Raw genomic sequence first — 16,942 nt, forward strand, 5'->3', positions numbered from 1 at the left:
AGTCAGTTTCTGTGCTGGAGATACATTATATTACTAACGGAAACTTCCTGGTTCAGACTCTGTGCTGCTCGTTAATGATAAGTAGATACACATTGATACACAGTCCTAGATCCCCTGTAGAGGGTGCCACACCAAAATGGCTTTCTAATCATTGCAAGTTCCAGTGCAAAAGCCCATAGAAAGTCCGTGGGCATGTATAATCGTAATGATGGTGCTGTTTGTTCGCCGCTGAGAGCAAAATCCAGCCCATTACGACAGGTGACCAAAAGCTTGGTCAAAGAGGAGTGCCTTAAAGGAGAGAGAGGCGGAAAGATTTAGGGATGGAATTCCAGAGCTTAGGGCCTGGGCAATTGAAGGCACCACTGTCAATGTTAGATATGCAAGAGGCCAGAATTGGAGGAGCACAGAGATCTCGAAGGGTTGTAGGTTACAGAAATAGGGTGGGACGATAGAGGGATTTTCAAACTAGGATGAGAATTTAAAAATCAAAGTGTTGCCAGACCGGGAGCCAACAAAGGTCAGTGAGCATACGGAAGATGGGTGAACAGGACGTGGTGCGAGTTAGGATATGGGCAGCAGAGTTTTGGATGAGCTCAAGTTTAGAAGGTACAAGGTGGAAGGCTGGCCACAAGTATTGGAATAGGCGAGTCTAGAAGTAACAAAGGCATGGCTGAGGATGACAATCCCAACCAGAGTAGCCAAATCACACTCATTCAATTACTCTGCTTTTACCAAGATAACCTTAAGTAGGTAACCTTATACTGGCATGTTACCTTACCAGCTCCAGTACAACAGCTGAAACCAGTAATGTGCCCAAGACACCAGTTATGATGTACATGAAATTGGCCTACTTCCTGGCAGAGTTGCAGCCCCTCACCTTAGGTGAACCGAGCCACACAAACTGGAATCTTGGAGTTCCTCTAAAATGTAAATACTATTGGCCTTAGACATGCAGTTTGGGTGTCATTTTGGCCAAAACAGAATAGACCCTAGCCTGGAGCAAATGTCAGAAGCCCTTTGGATTGGGTTAGGGACTTCCAACTTAATGACAGTTCAAATCCCTGAAAGAGCAACAAAATCACATCACTAAAAGAGGTTGATCAGCTCATCGATAAGGCTAAGTTTATCATTATTCTTCCTCCATTTAAAAGAAAATGCTGCACCTTTTTCTGGTTTGTAAATTATTAGTTCAAGCTTTCAGAGGTTTAAACACAAACATGGTCATCTTTAACTGCTGTGTTTGGAGACAAACATGACAGAGGAATTCTTTGCTTGATACCATGTACAGGTGGTTGTAATGGTGTACCAAGATGATAAATGCATGGTTGATTGTGAACTTGGTGATGATACCTGGCAGTGATTTAGGTAAATATTAGACATTTTGTCATTACAGGAGCAAGTACAAACAATAGCAACTCCCATTGTAATACTTCATTAAGTAGTATGAAGAGAGGGGGCTGGGTGTCACGTGAATAAATTACCATAATGAAACACTGCAATATTCACAACTTACTCAGCTTCACAAGACTTCTGAATTATTACATCCAATGTTGGTTCACTTTGTTCAACAGTTCTGGTGATCCTGATCGGCCGTGGGGTATGTGGGTTTGTGTCAATTAAGACAAACTCTCTTTCTATGAGAACAGAAATACCAGTGGAGCATTTTTCAGATGTAAGCAAATTTTGTTTCCAAAACATCAAAATATATGAACCACAGGTTTCATTTCTGCACTTTATAAATGTGTGCGCCATATTAAGAGATTCCAAAACTGAGCTTAATCTTATTGGTTATCTTATTCAGAAGTCGAACACAGATCCGCCCACCCTATATTATTTAAAATTCTCCCCCATACTAATAGTTACTCTCTTAGCGAGGATATTGGTCCCAACTGATTCATGGAATTATCACTATCCTTACACGTTTTAAGATGAAAAGCGTATCAATCTAGAGCTGCTCCCCAGACAACATGCAGGTTATTTAATTTTGAAATGTGAGGGGATCAAACATTTCTTCAGTTACCTGTAGTGGTTAAGGAATACTATTTTTCTCGGAACAAAATCAAAAATAAGTTATTTCACTGTCTCTGGGAAGATCTCATCTCCCTCCAAAACAGATATAGCTCTTTGGATATTGTTGGGGGGAGATGGCTCACCAGGGAAAGGCAGCAGTAGCCAAGTTCATGGCACCGTGGGTGGCTCTGCTGCACAGGAGGGCAGGAAAAAGAGTGGGAGAGCTACAGTGGTAGGGGATTCTATTGTAAGGGAGATAGATAGGCGCTTCTGCGGTCGCAACCGAGACTCCAGGATGGTATGTTGCCTCCCTGGTGCAAGGGTCAAGGATGTCTCGGAGCAGGTGCAGGACATTCTGAAAAGGGAGGGTGAACAGCCAGTTGTCGTGGTGCATGCAGGTACCAACGGTATAAGTAAAAAGCGGGATGAGGTCCCACAAGCTGAAGTTAGAGAGCTAGGAGTTAAAATTAAAAAGTAGGACCTCAAAAGGTAGTAATCTCAGGATTGCTACCAGTGCTACGTGCTAGTCAGAGTAAAAATAGCAGGATAGCTAAGATGAATAAGTGGCTTGAGGAGTGGTGCAAGAGGGAGGGATTCAAATTCCCGGGACATTGGAACCGGTTCTGGGGGAGTTGGGACCAGTACAAACCGGACAGTCTGCACCTGGGCAGGATCGGAACCAATGTCCTAGGGGGAGTGTTTACTAGTGCGGTTGGGGAGGGTTTAAACTAATATGGCAGGGGGATGGGAACCCATGCAGGGAGACAGAGGGAAATAAAATGGGGGCAGAAGCAAAAGACAGAAAGGAGAATAGTAAAAGTGGAGGGCAGAGAAACCCAAGGCAAAAATCAAAAAGGGCCACATTACAGCAAAATTTTAAAGGGACAAAGAGTATTAAAAAGACAAGCCTGAAGGCTCTGTGCCTCAATGCGAGGAGTATTCGTAATAAGGTGGATGAATTAACTGCGCAATTGGGATTACGGAGACATGGCTCCAAGGTGACCAAGGCTGGGAACTCAACATCCAAGGGTATTCAACATTTAGGAAGGATAGACAGAAAGGAAAAGGAGGTGGGGTAGTGTTGCTGGTCAAAGAGGAAATTAACGCAATAGTAAGAAAGGACATTAGCTTGGATGATGTGGAATCTGTATGGGTAGAGCTACGGAATACCAAAGGGCAGAAAACGCTAGTGGGAGTTGCGTACAGACCACCAAACAGTAGTAGTGAGGTTGGGGATGGCATCAAACAAGAAATTAGGGATGCATGCAATAAAGGTACAGCAGTTATCATGGGCGACTTTAATCTACATATAGATTGGGCTCACCAAACTGGTAGCAATGCGGAGGAGGAGGATTGCCTGGAGTGTATTAGGGATGGCTTTCTAGACCAATAAGTCGAGGAACCAACGAGAGAGTTTGCCATCCTAGACTGGGTGTTGTGTAATAAGAGGACTAATTAGCAATCTTGTTGTGCGACGCCCCCTGGGGAAGATTGACTATAATATGGTAGAATTCTTTATTAAGATGGAGAGTGACAGTTTTAATTCAGAGACTAGGGTCCTAAACTTAAGGAAAGGTAACTTCGATGGTATGAGATGTGAATTGGCTAGGATAGACTTAAATGATACTTAAAAGGGTTGACAGTGGATAGGCAATGGCAGACATTGATGAACTTCAACAATTGAACATCCCTGTCTGGAGTAAAAATAAAACGGGGAAGGTAGCTCAATCGTAGCTAACAAGGGAAATTAGGGATAGTGTTAAATCCAAGGAAGAGGCATATAAATTAAAGCAGCAAACCTGAGGACTGGGAGAAATTTAGAATTCAGCAGAGGAGGACAAAGGGTTTAATTATGAGGGAGAAAATAGAGTATGAGAGGAAGCTTGCAGGGAACATAAAAACTGACTGCAAAAGCTTCTATAGATATGTGAAGAGAAAAAGATTAGTGAAGACCAACATAGGTCCTTTGCAGTCAGAATCAGGTGAATTTATAATGGAGAACAAAGAAATGGCAGACCAATTGAACAAATACTTTGCATCTGTTTTCACTTAGGAAGACACAAATAACCTTCCGGAAATACTAGGGGTTCGAGGGTCTAGCGAAAAGGAGGAAGTGAAGGAAATCCGTATTAGTCAGGAAATTGTGTTAGGGAAATTGATGGGATTGAAGGCCGATAAATCCCCAGGACCCGATAGGCTGCATCCCAGAGTACTTAAGGAAGTGGCCCTAGAAATAGTGGATGCATTGGTCATCATTTTCCAACATTATATTGACTCTGGATCATAAGAACATAAGAATTAGGAACAGGAGTAGGCCATCTAGCCCCTCGAGCCCGCTCCGCCATTCAATAAGATCATGGCTGATCTGGTCGTGGACTCAGCTCCACTTACCCACCCGCCCTCCCCCCGTAACCCTTAATTCCCTTATTGGTTAAAAATCTATCTATGGACTGGAGGGTAGCTAATGTAACATCACTTTTTTTAAAAGAGAGAGAAAACAGGGAATTATAGACCGGTTAGCCTGACATTGGTGGTGGGGAAAATGTTGGAATCAATTATTAAAGATGAAACAGCAGCACATTTGGAAAGCAGTGACAGGATCGGTCCAAGTCAACATGGATTTATGAAAGGGAAATCATGCTTGACAAATGTTCTAGAATTATTTGAGGATGTAACTAGTAGAATGGGCAAAGGAGAACCAGTGGATGTGATGTATTTGGACTGTCAAAAGGCTTTTGACAAGGTCCCACACAAGAGATTAGTGTGCAAAAGTAAAGCACATGGTATCGGGGGTAATGTATTGACGTGGATAGAAAACTGGTTGGCAGACAGGAAGCAGAGAGTCGGAATAAACGGGTCCTTTTCAGAATGGCAGGCAGTGACCAGTGAGGTGCCGCAGGGTTCAGTGCTGGGACCCCAGCTATTTACAATATACATCAATGATTTTAGATGAAGAAATTGAATGTAATATCTCCAAGTTTGCAGATGACACTAAGCTGGGTGGCGGTGTGAGCTGTGAGGAGGATGTTAAGAGGCTGCAGGGTGACTTGAGACAGGGTGAGTGGGTAAATGGCATGGCAGATGCAGTATAATGTGTATAAATGTGAGGTTATCCACTTGGGTGGCAAAAACAGGAAGACAGGTTATCTGAATGGTGACAGATTAGGAAAAGGGGAGGTGAAACGAGACCCGAGTGTCATGGTACATCAGTCATTGAAGGCTGGCATGCAGGTAGTGAAGAAGGCAAATGGCATGTTGGCCTTCATAGCTAGAGGATTTGAGTATAGGAGCAGGGAGGTCTTACTGCAGTTGTACAGGGCCTTGGTGAGGCCTCACCTAGAATATTGTGTTCAGTTTTGGTCTCCTAATCTGAGGAAGGACGTTCTTGCCATTGAGGGAGTACAGCGAAGGTTCACCAGACTGATTCCCGGGATGGCAGGACTGACATATGAGGAGAGACTGGATCAACTGGGCTTGTATCCACTGGAGTTTAGAAGAATGAGAGGGGATCTCATAGAAACGTATAAAATTCTGACCGGATTGGACAGGTTAGAGGCAGGAAGAATATTCCCATTGCTGGGGAGTTCCAGAACCAGGGATCACAGTCTCAGAATAAGGGGTAAGCCATTTAGGACCGAGATGAGGAGAAACTTCTTCACTCAGAGAGTGGTTAACCTGTGGAATTCTCTACTGCAGAAAGTTGTTCAGGCCAGTTCTTTAGATATATTCAAAAGGGAGTTAGATATGGCCCTTACAGCCAAAGGGATCAAGGGGTATGGAGAGAAAGCAGGAATGGGGTACTGAGGTTGAATGATCAGCCATGATCTTATTGAATGGCGGTGCAGCCTCAAGGGGGCGAATGGCCTACTCCTGCATCTAATTTCTATGTTTCTTATCAAACATTCTTAATGGAGATGTAGTATATCCTTCCCCTATTTCCAAACTCTCTCCAATCGGAGTAATGCCACAGGAGAGCTGAATAAAATATTACATTTGAGAGAGAAAGCTCACCATTTCATGATGCTTCTGCTGACCTAGAAACAGATACTTACAAACAGTTTGACACCAAGAATTTAGAAGCAACTGCAATTATCTAGAGTCTCCTGATTATACCACTTCTCCACAGGCTGTGTCCTTAAAGGGACAGGCCAGGTTAGCACTGTACACCAGAGCCCAAACTACTCCGGAACACAGGAGTTACTGCTCTTTGGTAAATTACCTTGCTTTTCTTCCTCAGCCCAGAAATCAGGATCAGCATATTCAATCTGGCAAACTCTTCTGCGAACTGTCTCTTGGTATCTCTGGTAATTTATTGAAATAAAGTGGTGAAAAGAAGAAACTGACGTGAATTAGTCCAGACTGTAGATGATCGTTAAGAGCAGTTTGCAAAATTATCAGCAGTTTCTCATAGCAATTTCGGATGCCTGTAATTTTATTTAAGGGTTGAATTTTGTGTTTGAAAGCAGCACTGTTAGCATGTGTTTCCCTTTAACTATGAAATTAACTAGATTCAAAACTATTTCAGATGATTAAATATGCCATTTCTCTCCCTCCGATCCAAATATTACTGCGAATTGCATTTGTTTACAAAACATAAGTATAATTAAAAGCAATGTGATTCAAATGGATCCAAGTCACGAAGATTCTCACATGATAAATTTAAAAATAATACAAGATTAAATAAAATTGTTCGGTGGTTGAATTTTATTTTTTATTCATTCCGGGATGTGGGCGTCGTTGGCAAGGCCAGCATTTATTGCCCATCCCCAAATGCCCTGGAGAAGGTGGTGGTGAGCTGCCTTCTTGAACCGCTGCAGTCTGTGTGGTGAAGTCCACAGTGCTGTCAGGGAAGGAGTTCCAGGATTTTGACCCAGCGACAATGAAGGAACAGTGATCTATTTCCAAGTCAGGATAATGTGCTACTTGGAGGGGAGCTTGCAGGTGATGGTGCTCCCATATGCCTGCTGTTGCCCTTGTCCTTCTAAGTGGTAGAGGTCACTGGTTTGTGAGGTGCTGCTGAAGAAGCCGTGGCGAGTTACTGCAGTGCATCTTATAGATGGTACACACTGCAGCCACGGTGCACTGGTGGTGGAGGGAGTGAATGTTGAAGGTGGTGGATGGGATACCAATCAAGCAGGCTGCTTTGTCCTAGATGGTGTCGAGCTTCTTGAGTGTCATTGGAGCTGTACTCATCCAGGCATGGAGAGTATTCTATTACACCCCTGATGTGCCTAGTACATGGTGGAAAGGCTTTGGGGAGTCAGGAGGCAAGACACTCGCCACAGAATACCCAGCCTCTGACCCGCTCTTGTTGCCACAGTATTTATGTGGCTGGTCTAGTTAAGTTTCTGGTCAATGGTGACTCCCAGGATGTTGATGTGGGGGATTCAGCGATGGTAATGCTGTTGAATATCAAGGGGAGGTGGTTAGACACTCGCTTGTTGGAGATGGTCATTGCCTGGCAATTGTGTAACTTCCCACTTATCAGCCCAAGCCTGAATGTCATCCAGGTCTCGCTGCATGCAGGCATGGACTGTTTCATTTTCTGAGGAGTTGCGAATGGAACCGAACACTGTGCAATCATCAGCGAACATCCCCACTTCTGACCTTATGATGGAGGAAAGGTCATTGATGAAGCAATTGATGATTGGGCCTAGGAACTCCTGCAGCGATGTCCTGGGGCTGGGATGATTGTCCTCCAACAACAGAACTGCAGAACTTTGATCTGATCCGTTGATTGAGGGATTGCTTAGCTCTGTTTATAGCATGCTGCTTCCGTTGCTTAGCATGCATGTAGTTGTGTTGCAACTTCCCCAGGTTGGTACCTCATTTTTAGGTACGCCTGGTGCTGCTCCTGGCATGCTGTTCTGTACTCGTCATTGAACCAGAGTTGGTCCCCTGGCTTGATGGTAAGAGTAGAGCAAGGGATAAGTCGGGCCATGAGGTTACAGATTGTGGTGGATTACAATTCTGCTGCTGTTGATGGCGCACAGCGCCCCATGTTTTAAATCTATCCCATTTAGCATGGTGGTAGTGCTACACAACATGATGGAGGGTGTCAGAGCTTCGTCTCCACAATAACTGTGCGGTGAAACTGTCATGGAGAAAAAAGTTGCCATGGACAGATGAATCTTCGACAGTTAGTGAGGATGAGGTCAAGTAGGTTTTTCTCTCACCACCTGATGCAGGCCCAGTTTGGCAGCTATGTCTTTCAGGACTTGGCCAACTCGGTCAGTAGTTGTGCTGCCGAGCCACTCTTGATGATGGATATTGAAGGTGTTCAATATGGAGGAGTACTGATTCATCAGCTGAGAGAGGGCGGTAGGTGGTAATCAGCAGGAGATTTATTTGCCCTGCTTGACCTGAAGCCATGAGACTGTCCCACACTTTAATCTATTTTCCCAGTCCACTTTAGCCAACTCTGCCTTCACACCTTTGTAGTCTCCTTTGTTTAAGCTTTCCCAATTTTGGCACAAGTCCCCAGATGTTCGTAAGGAGGAATTTGCAGGGTCAACTGGGCTGGGTGTGTCGTTGTCGTGTCCGAAGCCAGTGCTGAGGTCGATGCCGGGTGGTCCGTCCGGTTTTATTTCTCGTATTGTTTATCATAGAGGTTTGTTACAACTGAGTGGCTTGCTCAGCCATTTCAGAGGGCAGTTAAGAGTCAACCAGATTGCCGTGGGTCTGGAGTTTCCAGGCCAGACCAGGTAAGTACGGCAGATTTCCTTCCCTAAAGGACATTAGTGAACCAGATGGGTTTTTACGACAATCCGGTAGTTTCATTAAATAAATCTGAATAAAAAAAACTAGTAATCAACAGAATTTAAATTCCCCAGCTGCCGAGGTGGGATTTAAACTCTGTCTCCAGATATTAGTCTAGGCCCCTGGATTACTCGTCCCGTAACTTAACCACTATGCTTCCGTTCCCGTGAGTTACTGATTATGTAATAGATGCCCATAATACTATAAAATCAGATGATGTTACTTGAATAGACTAAAAATGTTTGCATATAGTCATTTTAAAATAAGGTTAACTAGGCAACTTGGCTAGGGTTTTCTGCCGCTGCGCTTGGGAGCATGTAATTCTCTTGTCCATTAAACTGAATGGGGAAGGGGAGGAAGTCGTGGCTGGCTAATGCACAAGTGGAAAACATTGGCCATCCTGTTCAGAGTTGTGATGATACAGGATTACTCAAAGATACAGCAATTTTGATTCTTCAAATAAAGCTGTCCATGTAGTACAGTGAATAATAATCTCAAGGATAAGTGTCTCAAAGTAGCTATGAAAACACATGGCGCTACTCAGTGTATTGGTGCTCCAACATTCAATATGCTGTATCACACGTAGACATGAGCCAGACACTTTCCCATGAGGAAGGAAGAAAAAATTGTATTAAACAAAAGTTAGCCTGGAATATTTTAATTCACCTACTAGCAGTCAAGTCAAGGGCAGCATTCTTCCCCATGAGCTGCGCTTGTTCTACATGGCTTGTTTCTTTTAATGTGCAGTCCCTTTAAATTCCTGCGCATGCGCGGTATTTGCCAATGAGCGGCCTACGCGGGACCTTTCAGATTACTGCGTGGTCGCGCACCTTAGCGGGAACACTGATTAACAGATCCCAAGAACAGGTCATTTAATTATCCTGTTGTCTGGGAATGATGCAAGATACAAAGAGATGGCAAAAGGGGGCTTAAAATATATTTAGACAAGCAAAAAATTAACATGCCAATATCCTGGATCATGGACATAGAACAAGGAATTTCCCATTCTTAGCTGTGCCATCAGGCATGCTAAAAGGCTCGGCAGTTCTGCCATAGGTAGAAAGGGGGAGATACCCCAGCCTGCTCTTGCTCATATCCAAGGAGTTAATATAAGAGTGCTAATGGCAGAGGCCCAGAGAGAATTCTATTTCCCTCACTAGTGAAATAGTTTGTCATCCACGCAAGATTAGTAACATAAACTGAAAGGCATCGTATATACTTACTTCCATCTCCTCCATTCTCTGTAGCATGTTCTCGAGTGTAGGGCCATCTTGCATCACCAAAGCTTCTGAATGAACTTTTGCATTTAGCTCCAGATTCAATAATTCTTGTGCTGTGTCCTCCAGCAGCTCATCTAAGAGTTTTTCACTGAGAAGGTCCGCACTAGTTGCAGCCTGAGAACGGAACAGATACAATTATGTTTCTATAATTAACACATGCGTAGGCACATTCTTACAGGGGAGCACAAAGAATACATTCTCTACTAGTCAATAATTGGACATGGTTAGGACTGTTCTGCTTTTACAGGAGAGGATAATTGCTGAAAATAATTGTAAAGACTTAAGTGTAGCAATTCATTGCCAAATCTAAGGCATAAAAACAGAATCTGTCAAGGCACCGACTGAATAATTGACTTGTGCCAGATTAGGCTGCATTGGTCATGCAGAATATCTTAAGTCACAAAACACTTCTGCCATCACACTGAGATGATTGACTCAAAGTAAAAGAGCATGACATCCAGTTGAGCCCTCTGAAAGAAATGCGACTTGAACATTGTGAGCCCCTTGCCTGTACCTTTGACAGCTCGATAGAGTCAAGGACTATTAGCTTGGACCGGAAGGATGCTCTTGCAGTTCCAATTTATTTATTTAGTTATTCTTAAAAGGAGTGAGAAGGCAGAACCAGGGACCTATTGGCCCATTAATTTGACTTCAGTTATAGGTAAGTTGCTCAAAGGGATCATAAGTGATAAGAGAAAGGTTTGAAGAAGTCACTAAGTTCGTGGATGAGGACAGTCAGGCAGGCATTGTCTATCTGGATTTTCAGAAAACATTTGATAAGGCTATAGATTACATTACAAGATAGAAACTTATGAATTGACTGATGTCCATCAGCAGAAATTTGTAACATGAATGCACACACACAAACACACACACACAGTGAGAGAGACAGCCACAAAGATATAGACAAGCATAATAGTGTTTAAAAAAATATATAGAAACACAAATTCACACAACTAAGTTGTGGTCATTCTCATAAATTTGAAAATGGTTTGATAACTCAATGAAAGGTTGAAATAAATTTATAGTCATTAGTTTTTCTTTCCTAAGGCCGGTATCTAGACCATGCATTTGTCCACTTCAAATTCTACATTAAGTATCAACAATCACTTGGATGTGGAGCACTATCACTGGTTTATAAGTCTACTTACCTTTTCAGCAACTTGCAACAACAACTGCTGTTGAAATGAAGAGTCTTTGATTCGAGTTCTCTTCTCCCAAGACTCACTTATAACCTATTGAGAAGAAAGAACCTGCATTTATGCAGTGTCTTATCATATCCACAGGCTGATTAAGTATTTCACAACCAATGTATTACTTTTCAAACGCAGTCATTCTTGTATTTAAGCAAGTGTTGCAGCTTAAGCACAAGATCCCACAAACATCAAATGATATGAAACACCAGTTAATCTGGTTGTTTTTTTGTGGTATTAAGAGGGGAAAATGTTGGCCACGACACCAGAAACATTTCCTGCTCTTCTTTGAACAGTTCTATAGGATCTCTTGTATCTACTAGACCAGACTGTTTAAATCTCCTTCAAAAGGAAGAATGTAGCTTTATTGCCAAAGTGTCTAATGCAGAATAAAATACCTTACATAGTTTATTCAAAATGGCTGATGAAGGTAGTATCCTTTTTAATGTTAGTTGTGAGATACATGATCAAAAATGGTAACTTTTTAAAACATATGTGGAGCCGTTCCTTTGTCAAACAAGATGGAACTTTAAATATACTTTTAGACTAAAAAGAAGCAAAGCTCAGACAAATGAGAGATATTGCACATTTGCACTTTGTTCATCTCGCACTATACTTGCGCCAAAATGTACTGAAAAAAAACAATTGATTCAGTTACAGTGTAGCGAGCTCAATGACAAATCAGGGCCCACATTCAGGGTGCAGTCGATGGCTTACCCCTCAGACCAACCATCTGGCGCAATGGAAATCTTAGATTAGAAGTCATAACTCTGATTGAGGCTTGACACTGGGAGATAAGCAAGCTGCATCTTTTGATATCACCTTAAATCAAATAAAGATGTGAGGCGCCAGCTTTATTTGTCCCTTTGTTGGCCTTCCAGGCTGACAATCATGTGAAGGTCTAAAATCACATGGATTACAGGTCACCTGCAGCATTATGAAGTCTAAGTGGCTACGGCACAAACACGGACGTAAATCCCAAAAATGTGTGACGGACTGGAAGGGTGAGCGACAAAACAAACTTTGATCGGCTTAGGCGAGTGTATCGGTGGAGATAGAAAAATGTCTCAGCAAATTATGCTGCAACACAACTAATGTCATAACTCACTTACTTCACTATTTCTTGATACGTTTCTGTAATGGCGCACACCGTTAATAAGTCATTATTGTGCCGCAAGTTTCCAGCCCATGATTTTTAATATCCAATAAGCAACTAGGGCCCTTATTTTGCTGTCAAAATAACGGCCAATGGTGCTTGCTTTAACTTATGTGAAAATGGTACAGTAATTTCAGGAGAGGGACAAATGTACGGTTAAACTCAAATAATCAAACGTTGCTGTCCGAGATGCACTGCTCTGCCGTTAGCTTTGCGAAAATGGCATCATGCTGTCTGCTTCACCATGTAGTTGCTGTATTTTTGTGGTAGATACGAACTAAACTCGCCACAGGAAGTCAAGTCTTGTCCATTCCAGTCTAAGTACCCTTTTAATGATGTGATATATGTTAATTACTGCCAATCAACCTCTCTGGCACTGAAAATTAACTATTACAAGTGTGGAGTCTCATCCCTTCAGGTTTTAATTGTTGGAGATTTAAAAAATGTCAAAAAAATTTAAAATTGACTTTTCCTATTCCTCTCTCTTAATCCAATCTTTCTTTCCCTCCATTTATTTATCTTTTAATACCTGATTTGACATTGAATTCACCCAGCTAATTTACACTTCCTTCTCAGTCCTTGCGTTTCACAATCTTCAAATCTGATTGGTTAAAGAGATACACAGTTGCTTGCCCCGTTTACTCAGGTCCCAGATGCCCTGTTTATCTCGCTGTGACGTTATCAGCTCGCTCTTTCAGCAACTTGCCATGCAAACGCTTAAAACCTAAATGTGCAAAAACAAGTCTAACTAACGGCAGATTCCGTTAGGTGCCCTGCCACAGAAAACCTTTGCCCTGTATTTTTCCTACTGTTAGATGAGAGAGGCAGAAGGAAAAAGAGCACTACAACTTCAGTGGACCTATTGAAAATTTCCTCAAGACGTGAGCAAAAGAAATATTGAATCATACGAATAAAACAACAGCAGCAAATTTAAGTCCCATTTAAGTCCCATTTTCCTCAATGGAAGCAATTCTGATTATCCATTGAATAGAATGTGGAATTGTTAGATAACTAAGTGAAAGCAGCTTCCTGAAATCAATAAAGCACAGCCAATTGGACCGCCTATTCTCCGGAATATAATAAAAGGATGTGATTTATTTTTAAAAATTAAGTCTCTTTACAGAATCGCCACTAGATCAGTCATTATGCTAGAGAATATCAGACAATTTCATTTGAAATCAACCTCAAAAACGCAAGCAATATTCAGACTTGTCAGATCTCACTCGCTTGTACAAGACTCACTTTTTTAGTTGAAACATATGGGGCCCAAGTTTCCACAGGATAAAAAACGGGCGCCCCTCCGAGCTGGGCGCCCGTTTTTCGTGCCTAAAACGGCGCCAGAAAAAAAAACGCGCTATTCTCGAGCGCTTTGCAGCTCCTTGTATGTCTGGCGCGGCGCCCAGGGGGACGGAGCCTACACTCGCGCCGATTTTGTACGTGGGAGGGGGCGGGTACTATTTAAATTAGTTTTTTTCCTGCCGGCAACGCTGCGCGTGCGCGTTGGAGCGTTCGCACATGCTCAGTGTGGAAAAAAAACATTGGCACTTGGCCATTTTTGTAGTTCTATGTAGCTGTTTAATTTTTGAAAATTTTTTAATAAAATCACATTGTCATCAGCACAGAGGCTACCCTTCTCACTGTCTCCTTCCCCTCCCTCCCCTCCACAACAACAAACGGCTTTCTCCTCTCTCCCCCCCACCCCCTCCCGCTCAGCGGCACGAACGGCTTTCTCCCCCCACCACCCTCCCGCTCAGCGGCACGAACGGCTTTCACCCCCCCCCCCCCCCCCCCCACTGCCGCTCAGCGGCACGAATGGCTTTCTCCGCCCCCCTCCCGCTCAGCGGCAACGAACGGCTGCAGAATTCTCCCTGGCTGAAGCACTTTCACACAGGTAGGAAGATGGTTTATTTAATCTTTTCTTTGCTTATAAATGTTTATTCAGGTTGGATTTATTTGTATAATATTTGTAGAAGTATAAATAAGGATTTATTGTAGAATTTAATGAGTTCCCTCCCCCCCCCACCTCGTTCTGGACGCCTAATTTGTAACCTGCGCCTGATTTTTTAATGTGTAGAAAGGTTTTTTCAGTTCTACAAAAATCTTCACTTGCTCCATTCTACTTTAGTTTGGAGTACGTTTTCACTGTGGAAACTTTCAAATCAGGCGTCAGTGGCCGGACACGCCCCCTTTTGAAGAAAAAATTCTGTTCCAAAGTAGAACTGTTCTACCTGACTAGAACTGCAGAAAACAAAATGTGGAGAATTGCGATTTCTAAGATAGTCCGTTCTCCACCAGTTGCTCCTAAAAATCAAGCGCAAATCACGTGGAAACTTGGGCCCCATAATACTTAAAATAAAATTTCTCTTTTGATACATTTCATTTTGAAAAGAAACCAGCTCCCTATATTTAAAATGAGTCAGAAACTTGTGTCACCCTTTTTGATCATAAACCTCTCATCTAACATTGCCAGCACAACTGTTTAGGTGTCCTGCAATGGGACACAATACTATTAGAGCTAGTAAGGGGAAAAAGTCACTGGTGGGCATAGTTTATAGGCCCCCAAATAATAACTTCACGGTGGGGCGGGTAATAATCGAGGGAGGCATGTGAAAAAGGAACGGCAGTAATCATGGGGGATTTTAACCTACATATCGATTGGTCAAATCAAATCGCATGGGGTAGCCTGGAGGAGGAATTCATAGAATGCATACGGGATTGTTTCTTAGAACAGTATGTTACAGAATCTACAAGGGAGCAAGCTATCTTAGATCTGGTCCTGTGTAATGAGACAGGAATAATAAACGATCTCCTAGTAAAAGATCCTCTCGGAATGAGTGATCACAGTATGGTTGAATTTGTAATACAGATTGAGGGTGAGGAAGTAGTGTTTCAAACGAGCGTACTACGCTTAAACAAAGGGGACTACAGTGGGATGAGGGCAGAGTTGGCTAAAGTAGACTGGAAACACAGACTAAACGGTGGCACAATTGAGGAACAGTGGAGGACTTTTAAGGAGCTCTTTCATACTGCTCAACAAAAATATATTCCAGTGAAAAAGAAGGGCGGAAAGAGAAGGGATAACCAGCCGTGGATAACCAAGGAAATAAAGGAGAGTATCAAATTAAAAACCAATACGTATAAGGTGGCCAAGGTTAGTGGGAAAATAGAAGATTGGGAAAATTTTAAACAACAGCAAAGAATGACTAAGAAAGCAATAAAGAAAGGAAAGATAGATTACGAAGGTAAACTTGCGCAAAACATAAAAACGGATAGTAAAAGCTTTTACAGATATATAAAACGGAAAAGAGTGACTAAAGTAAATGTTGGTCCCTTAGAAGATGAGAAGGGGGATTTAATAATGGGAAATGTGGAAATGGATGAGACCTTAAACAATTATTTTGCTTCGGTCTTCACAGTGGAAGACACAGAAACCATGCCAGAAATTGCTGGTCACAGGAATGTGGGAAGGGAGGACCTTGAGACAATCACTATCACTAGAAGGGTAGTGCTGGATAGGCTAATGGGATTCAAGGTAGACAATTCCCCTGGTCCTGATGAAATGCATCCCAGGGTATTAAAAGAGATGGCGGAAGTTATAGCAGATGCATTCGTTATAATCTACCAAAATTCTCTGGACTCTGGGGAGGTACCAGCGGATTGGAAAGCAGCTAATGTAACGTCTCTGTTTAAAAAAGGGGGCAGACAAAAGGCAGGTAACTATAGGCCGGTTAGTTTAACATCTGTAGTGGGGAAAATGCTTGAAACTATCATTAAGGAAGAAATAGCGGGACATCTAGATAGGAATAGTGCAATCAAGCAGACACAGCATGGATTCATGAAGAGGAATCATGTTTAACTAATTTACTGGAATTCTTTGAGGACATAACGAGCATGGTGGATAGAGGTGTACCGATGGATGTGGTGTATTTAGATTTTCAAAAGGCATTCGATAAGGTGCCACACAAAAGGTTACTGCAGAAGATAAAGGTACGCGAAGTCAGTGGAAATGTATTAGCATGGATCGAGAATTGGCTGGCTAACAGAAAGCAGAGAGTCGGGATAAATGGATCCTTTTCGGGTTGGAAATCGGTGGTTAGTGGTGTGCCACAGGGATCCGTGCTGGGACCACAACTGTTTACAATATACATAGATGACCTGGAAGAGGGGACAGAGTGTAGTGTAACAAAATTTGCAGATGCCACAAAGATTAGTGGGAAAGCGGGTTGTGTAGAGGACACAGAGAGGCTGCAAAGAGATTTAGATGGGTTAAGCGAATGGGCTAAGGTTTGGCAGATGGAATACAATGTTGGAATGTGTGAGGTCATCCACCTTGGGGAAAAAAAAAGTAAAAGGGATTATTATTTGAATGGGGAGAAATTACAACATGCTGCGGTGCAGAGGGACCTGGGGGGCCTTGGGGGCATGAATCCCAAAAAGTTAGTTTGCAGGTGCAGCAGGTAATCAGGAAAGCGAATGGAATGTTGGTCTTCATTGTGAGAGAGATGGAGTACAATAGCAGGGAGGTCCTTCTGCAACTGTATAGG

At 42.7% G+C, this 16,942-nt stretch overlaps 1 protein-coding gene across 2 annotated transcripts in view; it reads right to left on the reverse strand.

Moving 5' to 3' along the window:
- Positions 1–16,942, reverse strand: part of kiaa0753 (KIAA0753 ortholog) — a 72,445-nt gene that overhangs the window by 8,925 nt on the left and 46,578 nt on the right. For both annotated transcript variants that reach the window (XM_070857154.1, XM_070857153.1), the window contains 4 exons: positions 11,201–11,284; positions 9,993–10,163; positions 6,230–6,311; positions 1,514–1,634 (listed from right to left, as the gene is read on the reverse strand). In XM_070857154.1, coding sequence (XP_070713255.1) covers positions 1,514–1,634; positions 6,230–6,311; positions 9,993–10,163; positions 11,201–11,284 — 458 coding nt within the window. The remainder of the gene's footprint in view (positions 1–1,513; positions 1,635–6,229; positions 6,312–9,992; positions 10,164–11,200; positions 11,285–16,942) is intronic.

This window comes from Pristiophorus japonicus, chromosome 16, assembly GCF_044704955.1.
Source record: "Pristiophorus japonicus isolate sPriJap1 chromosome 16, sPriJap1.hap1, whole genome shotgun sequence".
NCBI classification, from domain to species: Eukaryota; Metazoa; Chordata; class Chondrichthyes; family Pristiophoridae; genus Pristiophorus; species Pristiophorus japonicus.